Source organism: Urocitellus parryii, chromosome 5 (assembly GCF_045843805.1).
Source record: "Urocitellus parryii isolate mUroPar1 chromosome 5, mUroPar1.hap1, whole genome shotgun sequence".
Taxonomy (NCBI): Eukaryota; Metazoa; Chordata; class Mammalia; order Rodentia; family Sciuridae; genus Urocitellus; species Urocitellus parryii.
In genome coordinates this window covers 31,203,205-31,221,142 of record NC_135535.1, presented here as the reverse complement: position 1 = coordinate 31,221,142, position 17,938 = coordinate 31,203,205, and the positions used below count along the sequence as shown (strand labels likewise).

At 32.1% G+C, this 17,938-nt stretch overlaps 1 protein-coding gene across 1 annotated transcript in view; it reads right to left on the bottom strand.

The window, feature by feature from the left end:
* Nucleotides 1–110: 110 nt before the first annotated feature.
* Cep290 (centrosomal protein 290) overlaps nt 111–17,938 on the bottom strand; it is a 90,983-nt gene continuing 73,155 nt past the window's right edge. The window contains exons 44-54 of the mRNA XM_026397740.2: nt 17,128–17,251; nt 12,743–12,877; nt 12,026–12,112; nt 10,908–11,072; nt 10,252–10,374; nt 8,899–9,071; nt 5,303–5,444; nt 4,125–4,198; nt 3,466–3,560; nt 1,307–1,386; nt 111–353 (exon numbers count right to left, since the gene is read on the bottom strand). Coding sequence (XP_026253525.2) covers nt 123–353; nt 1,307–1,386; nt 3,466–3,560; nt 4,125–4,198; nt 5,303–5,444; nt 8,899–9,071; nt 10,252–10,374; nt 10,908–11,072; nt 12,026–12,112; nt 12,743–12,877; nt 17,128–17,251 — 1,429 coding nt within the window. The 3' untranslated portion in view covers nt 111–122. The remainder of the gene's footprint in view (nt 354–1,306; nt 1,387–3,465; nt 3,561–4,124; nt 4,199–5,302; nt 5,445–8,898; nt 9,072–10,251; nt 10,375–10,907; nt 11,073–12,025; nt 12,113–12,742; nt 12,878–17,127; nt 17,252–17,938) is intronic.

The following is a 17,938-nucleotide window of genomic DNA, read 5'->3' as shown; positions in this document are numbered from 1 at the left end:
AACTTCCAATTTAAGTAAAAGTAGAACATATTGAGAAGGAAAGTCTTTAGTTCACGGATTTGCTTGATTACAGATGAAACTTATATAATTAATCAAAAGCTAAATACATTAACATGAGGCCTTCAATAAATGGGGAAATTTATAGGACTTTCTTCATCTTCAGACTGTTCAGAAGAAGTAGCAACAGGGCTACTTAATTCAACTCCAAATTGTTCAGAAAGTTTTTTTAACTTCTCTTCTAAGAGAATATTTTTTTTCACTTCTTCTTTGTAATTATACTTAAGATCTTCAATTTCTTCAAAAAATGAAGGGTCAAAATTTTCCAATTCTTTCTTCAGCTTTTTTATTTCCTCCTAATAGAAGAAACATATTAACTTTAAAAGTTGCACATAGAAGAAAGAGCATGTTTTAGGTTTGAACTGAAGAGATTTAACTTATAAACATGAAAGCTAAAATAACTTGAAGTCAAATACAGTTACAAAGGCAGAGTATTTTCATAAGATTTGTTAATAGGGTTTTACTGTACAGTATGAAGAACTTGTTAACTGCCAAATTAAATGATATATTATATTCTGAAATTATGTACTAGCCTTTAATTAAAATTTATTAACTCTCGAGAATATGAAATTTAATCTTAAAAGCATATCAATAAGTCAATCAAAATGAACTTTGGTATTCACAACATTGAATTTGTTCTAGTTAAGATTTTTGTTTTATACTTCATTTTTATTTTTCATTACAAATATCTACTTTTTAATGAATAATAACCAACTTCTTATAAGCATATTTATGATCAGAGAAACTTTGGGACTTCTCCTTGGCTAAGTTTAGGCATCTGGTGAAGAGATAAATTGAGCCTTATTGGCTATTTAGAAGAGGCGGTGATAACCAGATAATTATCTATGCCCTTTTTTTCTGTTTACAGAATCTTAAAGTATGTAAAGCATAAAAAATTTTTTAAGTAAACTATAACTTTATGGAAAGGTTTCTAAAAAGAATTTAAAAAGGTACTTAAAGACACTGTTCCAAATGTGACATAAAACGTAATATCTTAAAAACTATAAAGAGCTAGATTTGTTATAACTACTAAATAAATTTACTTTCTAATCCTTTCTAGTTGTTCTATCTGAATGTATTGTTAGCTCTTAAACACAATGAGCTTTGTAATATGCAGGCAAAATATTATAAGAAAAAAATGTAATTCCTTGAATTTTTAAGACATGTACTGAAAACTCAAAGATGGTGATCATAAATTGTTTCTCACGAACATTTATAATACTAATATTAGATAAAATTATTTAATTACCTTCAAATGCTGCTTTTCTAAATCTGATATTTTGAGCTGTGTTTCTAGATCTTTTATTTGTTCCTTTAGTTGATCAGCATCTGCCAAAAAAAGTTATAAAAACTAGACTCACTTTTTCTATTCTGAATTAAGTTCAACATAAAGGATTTGATTTAGAAAATAAGCAGAAAACTTATGAAACTTAGAGCCTTGAAAATAGGGCTAAATGGTTGAAACTTTCTCAGGCTATGAATACTATTTTAAAAAATTTCTGTTAGGCATTGTCATTCCATAGCAACCAAAGAGAAAAGGCATCTGCCTGGAGTTAGAAGTGGAGATAAATGCTTTAGAAGCAATTCTCATTTTTCAGAGAAAAATCCTACAACTAATAAAATCTGTTAGGTACTAAAAGTACATCAGAAAAGCAGACTAGTAGATAAGTGGCTAAAATGGTGAGCTGTCCAAATGTTACTTCTATCCCACAAGCAATGGCTACTCCACATAGGTCAGTTACTGTGCCATTAGTATGTGCACAAAACCCTAGGGCAGGGTGTTTGATACAACTAAAACATCAGACACAGCCTGATACTTTGGCAGGAAAACAAAAGCAAATACAGCACAAAGGTTTGAATTTACTGGATGTACTCCCCATGTTAACATACTGCTAATTTTATAGTGAGAATCAATAGGCAAATAGACTTTTTAACCCCAACTTTGCTAGATATATAGATCACTTTTTTAAACCCTATATATAATGTGTCAAGTCACATGTAACTGTTGAAAGGTAAACATTTTTTAATGTTAAAGTTTGAGAAAATAATAGACAGCAAACAAATGTACATGACTCAAGCATATTCTATTAAGGTACCCTGGGAATGATCCCCTCCCTATGTATAACTAGGAGAAGAATGGAGATAAAAAGACTAAGGAAAAATTTTGTAACGGGATTCTGTTAAGTAACAAATTTTGAAAGATTCTCTTACTTTTGCACAAAGTGCTAAGAAATTTTAAGTTGATTTTAATATTTATATATACATAGACTGGTGGTGAAACAATGCAGGAAGAAGTGAATATTATGTATAGCATCTTCCAAAAGCTATTTAAATCACATCTATTTTTGATAGTAATTTTGAACTGCCAAAACAGTTTTGGTTTGATTTGGGAGCTTAACATAATAAAATATGACAGGCATCTTTGTCTCTTTCCCATAGGAAATATAAAACAAGAGGGCTCAGAAATTCCCTGAGAATACATGTTTAGAAAAAATAGCACGCCTAATGTCAACAGTATTAAAAGGTCTTTTGCAATACACTATGTCTGGTCTTGTACAGTTCAAGCTGAGTGCTATCAGAAATTTATCAAGAGATTAATACATGTAATTTTATTCACCAAGAGGCACTACTGGATAGTGGTTAAGAGCAGGGAATAGCAAGGAACTTTGGAATTTTGTTGAATTAGGTTTTCATCTTGCCTCTACCACTATCTAGCTATTATAATCTTGGGGACTGGTTATCAACCTTGAGTCTGTTTATCACATGAAAAATGATGACAACAAAACTTATCTGTAGGTTATAAGAATAAAGTAGAATGCTTGTGAAGCACTTAGCATAATGTCTAGTACAAGTCACACATGATGGCTTTACTACAAAGTAACATCAGAGCTATGATAGGATACTGAAAAGGCTACATGAAATAGTCAAAAGATTGTTCAGATAAAAATTGATATAATCTTTCATGCAAAATTTGGCACTTCCATTAAGTCATTAATGGAACCAGAATTGGTTTATAATATAGCAGAAACTCAAATTCAAATGTCCATGAAAAGGTAAATAAATAAATGTGGCATCCATGCAATAATCATGATTATAAAATCATTAAAAGAGTGAGTCAGATTTGCATACAGACCTCAAAAGATGTCCCTGATATAGATAGTAAGTTGGGAATATGGTATGAATCCAATTTTATACCATCTTCCAAGAAAATATTTATACATATATATAAAATAATATACATATTATGTCTATTCTCTTCATTCACAGAAATTATATCACTATTGTTGGGGGAAGCATGTACATACACATATTTCTTCTTATATAGAGACAAATATTAGAAATATGAACAAAAAAAGCAAACCCTAATAAAAAGTTGGGGTAGCTAACAAGTCTTACAAAATATATTACCAGGTGTGATGCTTTCAACTCTGCTTTGGTCCTTGTTATCTTCTATCTGATGGATTAATTCTGCTTTTTCTTTATTCAGCTGATTATTAGCTAATCTAAAACACAACAATAATGTGTTTTAAAAACAAGAGACATTGCTCCAGAAAATACATAGACATTCCTTATTAATTAGTGATGTACAAAACCCCAAATGTGCTAGTATTTACCAAGGTAAACATCTACTCTATGTTGCAGTGCCCCATTTGCAAACCAAGCACAGAAGCAAATGTCTTCATGTTTTTCTTAAAATGTGACCAAATGTGTTTTTTTAGAGTTTTCTTATGGGAAGAGCCCAGTGGAAGTAGGCTATACAGACTTCTAAAGGTAAAGAATTACTTGTTCTTTCTTTCTTTAGTATTTTGCCTCTGGGAAGCCAAAGTTTAATTCCATCTGTGCTGTTATGAAAGTTTAAATTGCAAACTGGCAACTTATTTTTCAGTATCTAGTATGTAAAAGAGGGTCTGCCTGGTATCAGAAGGATGAAATAAGGATTGAATGAACTCATTAGGCAGCCAAGTTGAAAGACCCTTTGTTTCTAGCTTTAGGAAACCAAGTTATTTAAAAAATAATAAAAAAAGAAAAAGAAATAAATAAACAAGTCATATGAACACAGAATGTACCTAAGAACTTGAAGCTCCCGTTTAAGGCCTTGTTCTGTCTCAGTACCTTCAGGAACATGTTTGAGAATCTCAATCTTTAAGAAGATATAAGTTTAGCACAGAAATATGAGGTTTTATAAACACATTTTTAATAAAGTAGAATATTAAAAGTTGGGTTTCAAAGACACATTTCTATTTCTTTTTACTATTCATCATTCAACAATTATTAACTACTGCATGTTAGGTATTGTCCTAGGTACAGAGGATATAGCAGTGAATATAACAGCCAAAGTCCCTTCTTGCATGGTCCTTTTAGTTAGTGAAGACAATAAGCATATAATATGATATGATATGTGATAACAATCCGAGAGAAGAAAGAACCATCAAGAAAAATAATCCAGGACAAGAAAAGAGAGTAGAGAAAGGTAGTATTGGATTATGGTTAGGGAAGGACTCTGAGGAGCCTCCATTTAAAGAGAGACAAAGTATGGGAATGGACTATGATAATATTGGGTGAATAGTATTTTAAACAAAGGAGCATTTGCAAATATTTGAACTTTAAATGAGTTTGGTTTGTTCAAAGGATTGAAGGAAAGCATATGGCTAAAACACTGAATTAAGGGGAAAGTGGCATATGATGAGACTGAAGGAAAAAAAAAAAACAGGTGCAGACCAACTATGTCTTTACAGGTTATACTTCACTATAAAGTTTTATTCTAGAGTAACAGAGAACCATTGTAAGATTCTGTGTGTGATGTTATAATAAAAAATTGGGGTAGCTAACAAGTCTTACTGTTATAATCTGCTTAATGCTTTCAAAGGATTATTTGAAAACCACGTAGACAGACCAGAAATATGGAGGTGAAATGACATGAGAAGGGAAACTAAGACACCAGTTAGGAGATTACATAAGAATGGTAGTGATGAAGATGCTGCACAGTAATCTTCTTTGGGATATATTTGAAAAAAATAGCTGAAATGATTTAATCATGAAAAAGATGTGAGGAATCAGAAGAAATAAAGTTAATGATGATCTAGTTTTTATCTTACATAAATGAATGAAATGGTGGTGCCATTCAGTTAGATGGGCCTCCTAGGGAGAAATTATCAAGTGTTGTTTTTTTCTACTTCATACAATGCAAGGAATTTCTTGACATTTGATGCATTATTTTATCATAAAGAAAAATCATATTGCATGCCTGTTGTTCAAGGTCTTCATTATATTTCTTAACTTTCTGTTCTCTCTCTGTTGCTTCACTTACAAGCTGTTTAAGGTCAGTAATGCTTTGATTTTTTTTGGCAATATCTGCTTCCAATTCTTTCAACTTCGTTTCATACATTCTAAAAGTATAAAAAAAATAGTATAAATATGGCACATAGCTTTTCTTAATCATTTAAAAGTCAGTGCAAATTATCACATTAAAAATAAGCAATAATCGTACTATCTATAGTCTCTTAGGAAAATTTCTTTTAAAAGGTTATGTAATTATTTAATATTATTAAAAGGTGACGACAAGAGAGACAGAGAAGTCTCCCAGCTCATACACATACTTCTGTGCAAGGGGCCCCTGAAGAGCTTGTGGGTCCATACTAGGACTATGGGGACAGAAGTAGAAGCCATGGGCAAGACTGCTAGCGCCCACGAGGGAATATCAACATGGTGAAAGGAATATGGGGTGTCAGTATACCAACTCTAACTTCATAAACACACACTGCTGCGCCTGAATTTGGAGCTTCACAGTTTTGGAAGTATGATATCTGGATCTATTAAATGAAATACTTTTGATTTCAGAAAATTTTTACAATATTTTATATTTTTCTTTCTATTATTATACATCCAGCTTTAATTAAAAAGGCAAAGACAAGAGATAAGTATCCCTAATTCACAGATGAGCTAATTAGAGAATTTAGATGTTTCCTAAGATTATAAATAATGATGAAGCCTGAATTTGACCACTGTAAAATTAAAACTTTTTCAGTCAAAAAACAAGAAAATACAAAGTTAAATTAATCAGAATACCAAATTCACATTACTAGGTATTCTTAGGAAAATAAAGATGGTAATGATAGCTTTTCTCATTGTATGTTATACAGAGAACAGATATCCAGGCAGAAAAAAAATAAAAATAAAAAGACATTTCATTGAGAAGGAACAAATTATTCAAAAGCACAGCTCAGAGAAACAGTGCATGATGGGAGAAGGATGAAGTTTTTAATCTAAAAGTCCAGATTTGCAACCATCAAGAAAATGATAATATTTCAGACTTCAAAAAATTTTTTTTTAAAAATTGAGACTCATAGTTGTACAGGTACACCATACCTTCTAGGCTGTCTTTTATAATATTCAAACTTTTTCAAAGAAAGAAAAAAAAAACCCTGAAATGCCTTAAGCTAATTTTAAAAAGCTAGTATTGCTCTGGAAACAAAATCTGAACAGTAAATGAAAGGACAGTTATGATTGTCTAAATATATTCAAATAGCTTTTGATAGACCTTAGAAACTTAAATTAGGAGGGAATGTTCTTAATTTGACAAGGACTATCTACCAAATATTTGCTAAAGGTGAATAATAGTGATCAGAAGTTTATTCCTTCACTTCCTCCATTTCTCTGTTCATAGCCACCCAATTACCAATTATCAATTTTCTAATTACCCCATCTAAAATGGCCCCCAAATAACCCTGAGCTATCGCAGCATAATGTAGGACACAGAATACATGTTAATAAATTTTTTGAGTAAAGAATAACGCAACTATAAGGATTTCAGCATGAAATAGACCTCCAGTGCCAAAGGTGCCCAAAGTGCTCTCTAAACAGCTTCACTGAGTTGGGTGTGTGCTATCACTCCTAGACCTCAGCATTAACACTTTTAGACCCAGCCCCCAATGCCAAGAGTGGGGATGGGAACAAGACAGATTTAGGGAACTTGAAGGTCAAGAATCAGAATGAGGCTTATCTCTGTCAAGAAGCTACTACCTGGACTTTTTTCTTCTTCAAACTGGTTTATTAGAGACATTGTCTATGCTTAGTTACTTGTACAGTTCTCAGAACAACAACATATAAGTGATCCAAAATATAAAAAGTTATCTTCAATTATGGTTAAGTCTCATACCAACTGTTCACAAATTGTATTAATTCTTTTACCCTAATAATTTCTTTTATAGTCTCACAGAGTCCTTCTAGAAAAGGAAGATGGGGATTATGTTCTCCATAAATGAGAATAACTTAAGCCCACAAAGATATATCATTCAGTCAAGGTCACAGTAATTAGGTCTATCTAAGCTATAAAAGTCACCTGGCTCTCAAGGAACCCAGGCAAGATAGCTTTTGAGAAGTAATATGCAGCTTAAAGCACAGAATCTGGGAGTAGCAGGTACAGAATAAATATCTGTTGAACAAATAAATCTCAGAGTAACTCAAAATTCTGAGATCTTATGTGATTACAGAAGAAAAAAATGAATGACCAAGAAATGAACATAGTCACAGCTGGTGTCCAAGAAGAAAAAAATGGGACCTTTGTCTCCTTCTTAGTATCACAATTGATATTTGCACCCTAATACTCACCTTCTGACAGAATACTTATTCCCAGTTTGTAGATGGAAAAAGTATCAGCTACAGGGCAGAAGGATGGATTCTGACTTATTTTGGTATGGTATCAGAACAGGAATCAAGGACTATTTCTCCAAGACCACAGAGACTTCTGGGCTGTCTTTTAATATGCCTGCTTATTAACCTTTCTCTTTTCTCCTTAGACTGGGCTGATGGGGCAAGTACAGTGCAACAAGCCTTATTGTGGGACTCACTATAGTCTAACACTGCTAAGATTCCCATCCTATTTGAAGTGATGATGGGTGCCACCCTGTCCTCCATCAAAGTCATTCTAAAGAGCAGGTAGGGCAGATGTAGACTTCAAATGGGAAAATAGGAAGGTAAGATGTCTTTGCCTTTTGAACTGGAGCAACAGATGTGCTGATGACAAAGAATACAACTTCACAGAGGAAAACTTTTGGTGGAAAAGGACAAAGGCTGGGATCCTACTGGTTACTAACTTCTAGGCTTCTTGAGTTGGAAATGGGAATGACACCAGTCTTTTAGCAACTCATCATAGTCATGATGGCAGTATCATATAAATTAGTTTCACAGGCAGAAATCCCACATACTTATAGAAAAGGTTCACATGGTGGGAAAAAAACCTGAGTACCAAAAAGCAGAGGCCAGAAACACTAAAGCTGTGTTGCATTTATCTACTGAGGCTTTCTGAAGAGAAACTTCTCTAGTATTTAACTCCAAATAGTAATGCAGTTCAACCTAGATCCTGTATGTCACAGAATGTGACAAGACAGCTCAAATGTTTCTAGCTCATACTTGAAATAGAAAATGAACAACAATCAAGAAGCTGTTGTTGCATGTGTGCACAAGACTCTGAGTTCAATTTCCAGCATTGCAAAGTGAAAAAGGAAGCTGAGATTTCAGTTGAAGAAAAGTAGCACTCAGGAAAAGATGGGAAGTGTTAGCCCAGGCTCATGGCTGACAGCAGCTTACGATGCACATCAAGCTCTATGGCCCAGTTCTGTTCCGTTCTATGCTCTGCCATCCAAACTAGTTAAATGTTTTAGAGAAGAAAAAGATTTTCTGGAAATGCTGGCATAGAATAAAAGGGAGTAATATGCTAAAGTAAATAACAAATTATTCATCAGGAAATTTCTAAGTTACTCAGAATGGGCTCATCTTTAAATCAATGATCCCAGAATCAAACATGATTAAATGCTGGGCAAGTTTTGAACTATTTGGTCCTACCTGGTAACAACAATTGACTTCCAGCTCTTGCTGTCAGCACCTTCAAGTTGTGGACCTCTACTTTCTGCAATCTGTAATCTCTTACTAGTCTCTTCTAATTGAACCGTCATCTTCTCATTTAATATCTCTAAATTATTCTTCGATATCCGTAGTTTCTCTGCAGCTTCAGTTTCCTATCATTAAAAGATAATTAGTTGGCTGGGGTTGTGGCTCAAGTGGTAACATGCTCGCCTGGCATGTGTGGGGTGCTGAGTTAGATCCTCAGCACCACATAAAAATAAAATAAAGATGTTGTGTCCACCAAAAACTAAAAAATAAATATTAAAAAAATTCTCTCTCTCTTAAAAAAAAGATAATTAGTACATTATAATAAAACATAACACTGTCCTCACAGATACAATGTATTTGAAATTACCATTACAAATTAGAAAACATAAATAACCTGAAGTTCTAAATGCCGATTAAATCTGAAATCAAAATGTAATGTTTCTCTTCTTCTAAAACATCAATATGATGATAATTAGAACAAAAGATCATATAATGAGCTCAGAGAAATATATTTACAAGTAATGGACTCTAGTGGTTACTTTAAATTTTTCATTGTTTCTCTTAATATTTTTAGGATAATTAGATAGATTGTCTCTTTACACATTTAAAAGATTCTGTGTTTTGATTTCCTAACACTTAAGACACCTGGCTATAAGCATAAGCCATATGTAAATAACAGATTGTTTCTATTATTAAACATCCACCTTCAAGGAACAACATTACTCTAGCCTCACAATGCATTCAATTACTGTTCTAACTAGCTTTCACAATATTCATTTCAATGTATTCACTAAATTATCCATATAAATAACAATACCGACTTGCTTAGAGCAAGGAATATATTTTGTCATTTAAATAGAAAGAAATCTTACTGTTTAACCAAAGAGTTTCATATACTTCTCACTGGAAATTAAGTATTGTTCTAAGGCATGTGCATAAAGATTAAGTCACTTAAATCCTACAGCAATTCTGTGAGATAGGTATAGTTCTTATTCCCAAACTTATATATGTGGGAACTGAGGAAGAGAGATTAGTTTAAGTAGCCTGCCCCAGTTCCTAAGATTAATATGTAATAGAACTAGGAACTGAATTCAGAATGAGTAGCTTTTAATTATATTGACTCTAAATTTGTTTATTTCAATGTCCTTCAAAGTAATGACAGGCATATTCTTAAATCTCACTACAATTCCTAAAACACTTATTAGCTACTTTAAACAAATGCTCTTTTCTACTTTCAGTACTGCCAAGATATACTACTTAATTAAAACATAAATTAATGATTATAATTAATCATAAAAGTCATACCTTTTTAAGTTCTTTACGAAGCCTTTCATTTTCAGCAACAATTTTTTCTGTGCCTTTGGTCTTGGATTCATAGTGCATGCTCAACTCACGTCCAAGATGAATTTTAAGTTTTTCTAATTCAGCCTGGTGATTAAAAAAAGAAAAAAGAAAAAAGATCAAAACAAGGTAATCAAATAAATGGTACTTGTAAACTCATAAAATTTAATTCAACATAGTTTTAAGACTATATTTGATATGATTAGAATTAAGGTCTTTCCTTAAATACTGGTCATCTAGAATAGCAGTACCCAACTCTGGCTACACATTTGATGACTTAAAATAAACTACAAAAACAACCCTCTCACTACACCTATCTTAGAACATGTCATCAAATAATCAGATTATTCAGGACCTTGGGCACCTGTATTTTTAAAAATACACAGGTAATTAATCTATGAGAAAACATAGTGAGAAAACAAATTGGTCTTGAAATAAGGAAGATAGGGGGAGCCATTCAGTAACTATTTTTACCTTTTCCTCCAATTTAGGTTTTTCTGTTTGCATAAAATATACATGTACATGTATTAAAGCCATTTTGTGGAATGTTTAAATTTTTCCCCCAAAATTAAAATTAATAAAGCACTCCCATTAAAAAATGATCATACTAAAAATGTTACCTTTAACTTTTCATTTTCTAGCTCAATATTAGCCATTTTTTCACTGGTCAGTATTCCTGATGCTTTTTTCAACTGCTCATTTTCTTTTTGGACTTTTTCAACTACTTTTTTCATTAAACCAATGGTTTTTTCTAGTTCTGGGATTGTTTTTCCACTTCTACCAGACTGTAAGAGAATATGCCAATTTATAATTTAACAAACATTTCATAGACTATGATACTGAAGTACCAACACAACAGGTTTATTACTGTGCTCATTATTAATAATTCCTAATATTTGATCCCCAAACCTGTGTTAATTTAAAATATCCTTATAACAACCTATAAGATTTATAATTCTCATATACAAAAAAACCAAGACATTCCTACAAGTACACAATTAGTAAGTAACAGCTTAAATAGTCAGGCTTTGATGTCTGATCTAAATAAATAAATTCAAATATTCTATTTAGCTAATGTTCTCTCTAGTATACCAAAATTTTCTTTATATGGAATAAAATCAAAAAGAAAAACTGAAATATAGCTCATCAGTAATCAAATTTTGGCTGCAATTTAAAAGATGCAATTTTCTCTAAGAATAGCCACTGCTTAGGAATTCAGCTTCTGTTCAATATAATAGAAGACATTTGAAACAAAAAACCTTGTATAAATATATCAACAGAAGAAGGCTACCCATCAATAAATTTAATTTCTTATAATCAAAAATAGTTCATAGTTTAATAAAATCATGTGCTCATTTAATTTACATTTTAGTTAGCATTTTTGCTATAGCATGAATAACCCTGATATATAAACTTTTATATAACTAACAAACATATTTACTTTCTTTATATATTAAAAATTTTTTAGAGCAACATAAAATTGTAAATTTTTATAGTGTACACATATATTTTCATTTTTGAAAAATATGTTGCTGATCATCACAAAGATATTTGCTCTGAATATTTTTCTAATAATAATAATACTCTTCGAATTTTAACTAAATCCATCATATATTTAACATTATTACTGGAATGAGTTTTTGAACTATGATTGGTTTCATTTATTTATGCCACTCACTAACATGAAATCAATGGAGGCCTAAACCTTTGGCCCTGGCTTCCCAAGCAACATACTCACCCCTCTAACATGACCAAGTTTTCGCTCAACTTCAAACTTTCCTTTCTTAAGAAACTCACACATTTCCTTCAAATCTCTTACTTGATTCTGAAAGATAAAATATGTAGCAATCTGACATAATTATGATCACTGAAAAGGAAATAAAAACAATTCATCTGAAGTAACGTTTTCAACTGTACAGTCAAATTAAGCAACTGGGTCTCTAGACTAACAAGGGATATTCTGAACTAAAGACATATGTTCAATTAATAAGAGAATATTTTATATATAAACTTTCAAGAAATATTTTCTATATTACTGCCTTAGGGTACAATACAAATTTGGGATTAGATCTCTGAAACTGTGCCATAATTTACACATATAGATCAATATTCACGTGATAGAAAAGGAGAGATTAAAGTTCTAGCCATGACAAAAAGAAAAACTCCCATCAATAGGCTAACATATAGAATACTGAATTTAAAAAACCAACTTATTAAGATCAAAATAAAGCAAACTTTCTAAAAGAAACAATTATCCTTATATTTTCAAGTGTGACCATTGTTATCACTTAACATCAACTTACATACTATATTGACTTGTTTAAATGTAATCTTACCTAACATTTTATGAATATGCATTTTTTAACAATATAAGTAAATATAACAATTAGATGTGTGGTGCAGAAATGTTACAGGCATTTGATTTTCTTAGTATAATAAAGCCCATTAAATTTACCTTTAGTCTTGGCAAATCTTTATTTGCTTGTTCAAGCTGAAACTTTAGCTCAATATTTTCAGATGACAACTTCAAGTTTTCCTTCTGAAGCTCCTGTTCTTTTTGACAATGTTCATCTGACTCTATTCCAGAAGTCTTCAGGAAAATTAAATTTGGAATTTTTAAAGTTTAATACATTAGAGCCAGATAAGACATACTGAATTAGAAAATACTATATCAAAATGAAAATTTTTTCTCAAGAGAATGTGAAAAAATTAGAGAGCTCTAAAGAAAAGATAATTAAGTTGGAATATAAAACTTACAGATAAAAGTAATATAGTTTCCTTTTATTTAAAATAGAAACCTTCATATGTATAATGTTTTCATACATACTCTCATAATAGTTAAATAGTTTATGCTGGTTTTGTTACTGCAAAATAAAGGTTGTATAATTGTTATACAGTAATATTATATCCCTCCACCCCCCAAATTGTATGTTAAATTTTAACTCATAGCACCTTCAGAATGCAATCTATTTGGAGACAGGGTCTTTGCAAAAGTAATTAAATTAAAATGCCATAACTAGGGTAGACCCTAATCCAGTATGACTGGTATCCTTATCAAAAGGGGAAGTTTGGGAATTTGGACCCAGCAATGCATAGAGGAAAGGGCATCTGAGGACATAGTGAGAAGAGGGCCAGTTACAAGCCAAGACTTAGATCTTTCCTGTAAAGACTTCAGAAAGAACCAACCCTGCCCACACCTTGATATTTGAACATCTATCTTCCAGAATTGTGAGACCATAAATTTCTGTTGTTTGAGCCACAGAATCTGTAGTACAGATATCCCTTAGTCTCCCCTGGATATCAATTTCAGGACCATCCCACCTTCCCCCAAAGGATACTAAAATCTGTGGATGGTCAAGTCCCTTAAATAAAATGGCACATATGCATATAAGACACATCCTCCTATATATGTTAAATCACCTCTAGATTATTTATAATACTTAATACAGTGTAAATAGTTAATTATAATATATTGCTTAGGGAATAATGACATGAAAAGGAAGGTCTGTATATATTCAGTACATATGCGATTTTTTTTCCTGAATATTTCTAATTCATGGTTGGTTGAATCCTCAGATGTGGAATGTGTGCCTACAGTGGGCAAATATAGTTTATTCAGTAATGGCAGCCCAAACTATGCACTCTAGTCTAAAAACGAAGCTCCTCAATTCCTTCCTTCTTTAGAAAGCATTTCTGTATTCCTTGAGGTAATTACTCCCTCTCTGAAATGCATTAATACTACATTTGCATTTCTTTTGGCAAGAATCTACCTTGGTTATTATTTATGTTCACTTTTATTTCTCAGGCTAAACTGTAAGGTATTTGAAAGAGAAAACTGTGCTTGATTATTCTTTCTATAAACTGGGTTGATTACCTCCTACTTCATAGAACTGTTACAGCATCATATAAAATAATTTTGTGAAAGTGCAGAGCATGGTTTTAGTACTTTTTCCTTAAACTTTCTCCATCTATTGGTTCAAACGTTTCAATTGGGTTCAATAAAGTCAATAATTCCACAGACATTACAGTTCTTAAAATGTATCAATAAATCTACATGTTATACATGGTTCTATTAATAGTGATTTAATTATTGAAATCTACATTATACTTGTTACTTTTGTTAGAAAGTAAAGTAATTCCATAAATGTATTTTCTAAGGCAAAACACAGTAAAAGCAAAGAAATCACAATACAGGAAATGGAAAAGTAAAGAAATTTTGGACAGATGTCTGATTCTGATGAGGCATATAGCAGAACACTGGCAGGAAGACTGCATGTGTTCACCAGATTAAGGGAATGAGTATGCATAGGCATATATTAGCAAGAAAAAGAGGATGCCTATAAACCACAGTAACATATTCCCACTTATTCAGACTACCCAGGCATATATTCTAATTCAGTGTGATAAATTAACATAAAGTAAATTCTACCAATTACAAGACTATCAAGTTTTTGAATCTTATGAATAAAGGCACTAGAGAAGATATATATCTTTTAAGTTCACTTCAGACATGGGAATATTTAATTCTTTGTCTCTAAGCTGTTCTGTTTCCCTATCTTTGTCTCTTGTGTCTGTGGTAGCTATCTGAATCTATGAATGCTAAATCACTTATAAGTACCACTGATTGATAAATAAAAATATTTTAATTAATTAATAGAGAATAATTTAATTAATAGAGAATAATTCTATGTGATGAAGATTTTACATGAGAATAGTTTCTAAACATATTTCTCACTAAAATATGAATGCAATTACTATAAGTGAATGTGAATCACTTTTTCTTTCTATCCTCAGAAAATAAAACAAGATATTAGATCATATTCTCCTAATCTTTGGAAAATAAATTCTAATAAAACTTTCTATTCATGATAATTTAAATGGATTTCTTGTATGATGAACTTCATAGGACTTCCCACGTGTTTTATTGAAGAATGATCCCACTAAAAGTCATAAATTGCTTAATATCAAATCCTTAGTGGATGGAAATTAGATAATACATACTAGGCATCTCAAATTTTCTCATTAATTATGAGGTTAAAGAAAAAAATTATGAACCTGGATAAAAAAATAAAATAAGAATTAAATCACTTTCATCTATTTTCTCCTAGATGTGTAATATTAGTTGATGTTAGGCATGACTGGAACATCAGAGGTAGAAAGGATAAAGAAAAAAGGCTACATGTTATTTGAACTGGAAACAAGCTTGTCTTAATTCTGTACTTCAATATAAATGGACCCAAAGTAGTCTAAACAAAAGTTCAGAAACTAGAGTTAGATTGAATTTAATGCCTGATTCTGTTTCTACAGGGTCACTAAAGATACTTATTCTTTAAGCCTCCTATGTAAAATATGAACAATATTTTGCAAAATATTTTGAGAAATATACTTAGGTACAGAGCCTAAAACAACACAGACAACACATGAAAGCTCCCTTTTCTCATTATTAAAAAGTACATTACCATCCATGGCAAAAAGATCACTAAGTGAACCTGCTATATATCATTGCAACAAAATATTCCTGATATTCACTGTAGTGAGCTTTTACTTGCAAACAGCTGTCTGAATTAGAAATATCTAAGGCAATACTAACACATATAGAGTGCCTTCTTTCTACTACTATTCAATAAGTTCTAAACTGAATTAGGAAATGCAAAACCACTAATTTTGTTAATAATCAGTTAAAATTAGGGCTTAAGGCAAAGTTTATTAATAGTTCCTGGGGTTTTTTTTTGTTTGTTTGTTTGTTTTAACAAATGCTACAGATTTTATCCCATTGGAACTATATGTTTTTTAGAATTGGCCTAAGAAAATTCAGCTAACAAAGAAATAAAGGAATGTGAAAATTTTACCAGGGACATTCATTTCTTGGCTGAAATGATGAGACCAGTTTCATGATTTGTATGTGCACCATCCACAGCACAATGATTCACTGTATCAGCAACTATGGAATTATTATGGTCCTAGATAGTAGATTCTCTGGGATCTGCATAGTTGTGAACCACATCTTTAGCTGTGTGGCCCTTTTTTCCCCCCCTCATTTTTACCTATCTCATTCTCTTTCTCATTTTTATGTTCCTGCCTACCATTTTCAAAATATTTTGATCAACTTTAGGATCTGATGCAGACTCAAAATTTGAGTCAAATCTCTCGGGTTATCATTAGTTGACCTAAATGGACCTGATTTGTTTGATACTGCTTCTGATTTAACTTAGTAGGAACTACAACATTTTTACTTTGTGTTTCTTTACACCATAGGGTATTAACGATGATGTAACTGTTTCTGGAATTTATTCTCTATTTTTAAATCTTAGAGGTTTTTTTCCTTGTTCCTGAACAAAGTATTCTTTTGTGAAAAGTATTACGTCTGTATTTATTAACACTACTAAGGGTAGAATACATAGTTGTGTCACATACCAGATTCTGTTGAAGTACAAGAAACATGAAAAGGAAAAAACACAAAATATATGTATTATTTAAAATGAGATCAAACAAACAATTCTACATTATTCATTAATGAATCTTTTATAAACTAGAAACATAAACATGAGAATAGAAACATTACTACAACATTTTCACATTTAATTATAGGCTCCTATCATAAAAAACTTCATGATAGCTTCATTTAGAATTTTTAGAAATCAATTGTAATGAAGCTTTATGCAAATATTAAAGTCTTAAGTTATTATTTTAGGATTAAAGAAGCTACTATACACCATTATCTAGTAAAAATAAAAGTTGAATTTACTATATTTGATATTAATGAGAAGAATTTAATGTTTCTGGAATGAACTGATTATGCTTTTATGCATTTAAAACTAGAAAGAAAAGATGTATACTCACTGAAGGCTTAGAATATTCCTGCTTTGAAAGTTGTTGTTCTAAAGCATGAAGTTTTTCTTGAAGGTATTTATTTTGTAAACGTAAGTCTTCTACAACAGAATCTCGAGGAAGAGCTTGATGGGTCCTACAAATAACCATAGACTCTGTATTGTAAAAACCTAAATTTTACAACTTTACTATATTAAAATATAGCATAAAAGAAAGAAACTGCAATACATTATTAATAAAGTATATGCTAGGAGCCACAGCAAAAATATTGATACAGGCACCTTTGAGTTTAGTGACTGCCAGCCAGCCATTCAGATTATGATTATGTTAAGTTACATTCATATGGTAATTGGACTCCTGCTGTTTACCTGGGCCCGTTTCGGGACTCAGGTTACTCATGTCACTCTTGTAATGGGAGAGTTCCCATTGGTTGGGAAAGGATGGTAGGAGGGTGTTCCGGGGGAAGTGGAGCCCCCCCCCCCCCGGCTCAGGTAGGAGACACGTGGATGGACCCACTTGTTAGGGGACGCACACGGCCTCTCACAAAATAAAACTTTGTTTCAGTTTGGCTGGCTTGTGTTTTTGTGCCCAACCGGGTTGCAAGATTGCAAGCCAGCATGCACTGACAGCCCAGTAGGGAAGCGCCCAGCAGGAGTGCGGCAGGCCGTGCTCGGCGACAGCAGCGGCAGGAGCGGGGCTCAGCCAGCTCGCTCGGCCCGCGGCCGGCGAGCAGCCTGCAGCATTTTGGTGGCCCTGTACGGGGAACGCCCAAAATTTAAAGGTGAGTAATATCGCTCGCCCCTAAGGAAAGGCGACAGAATGG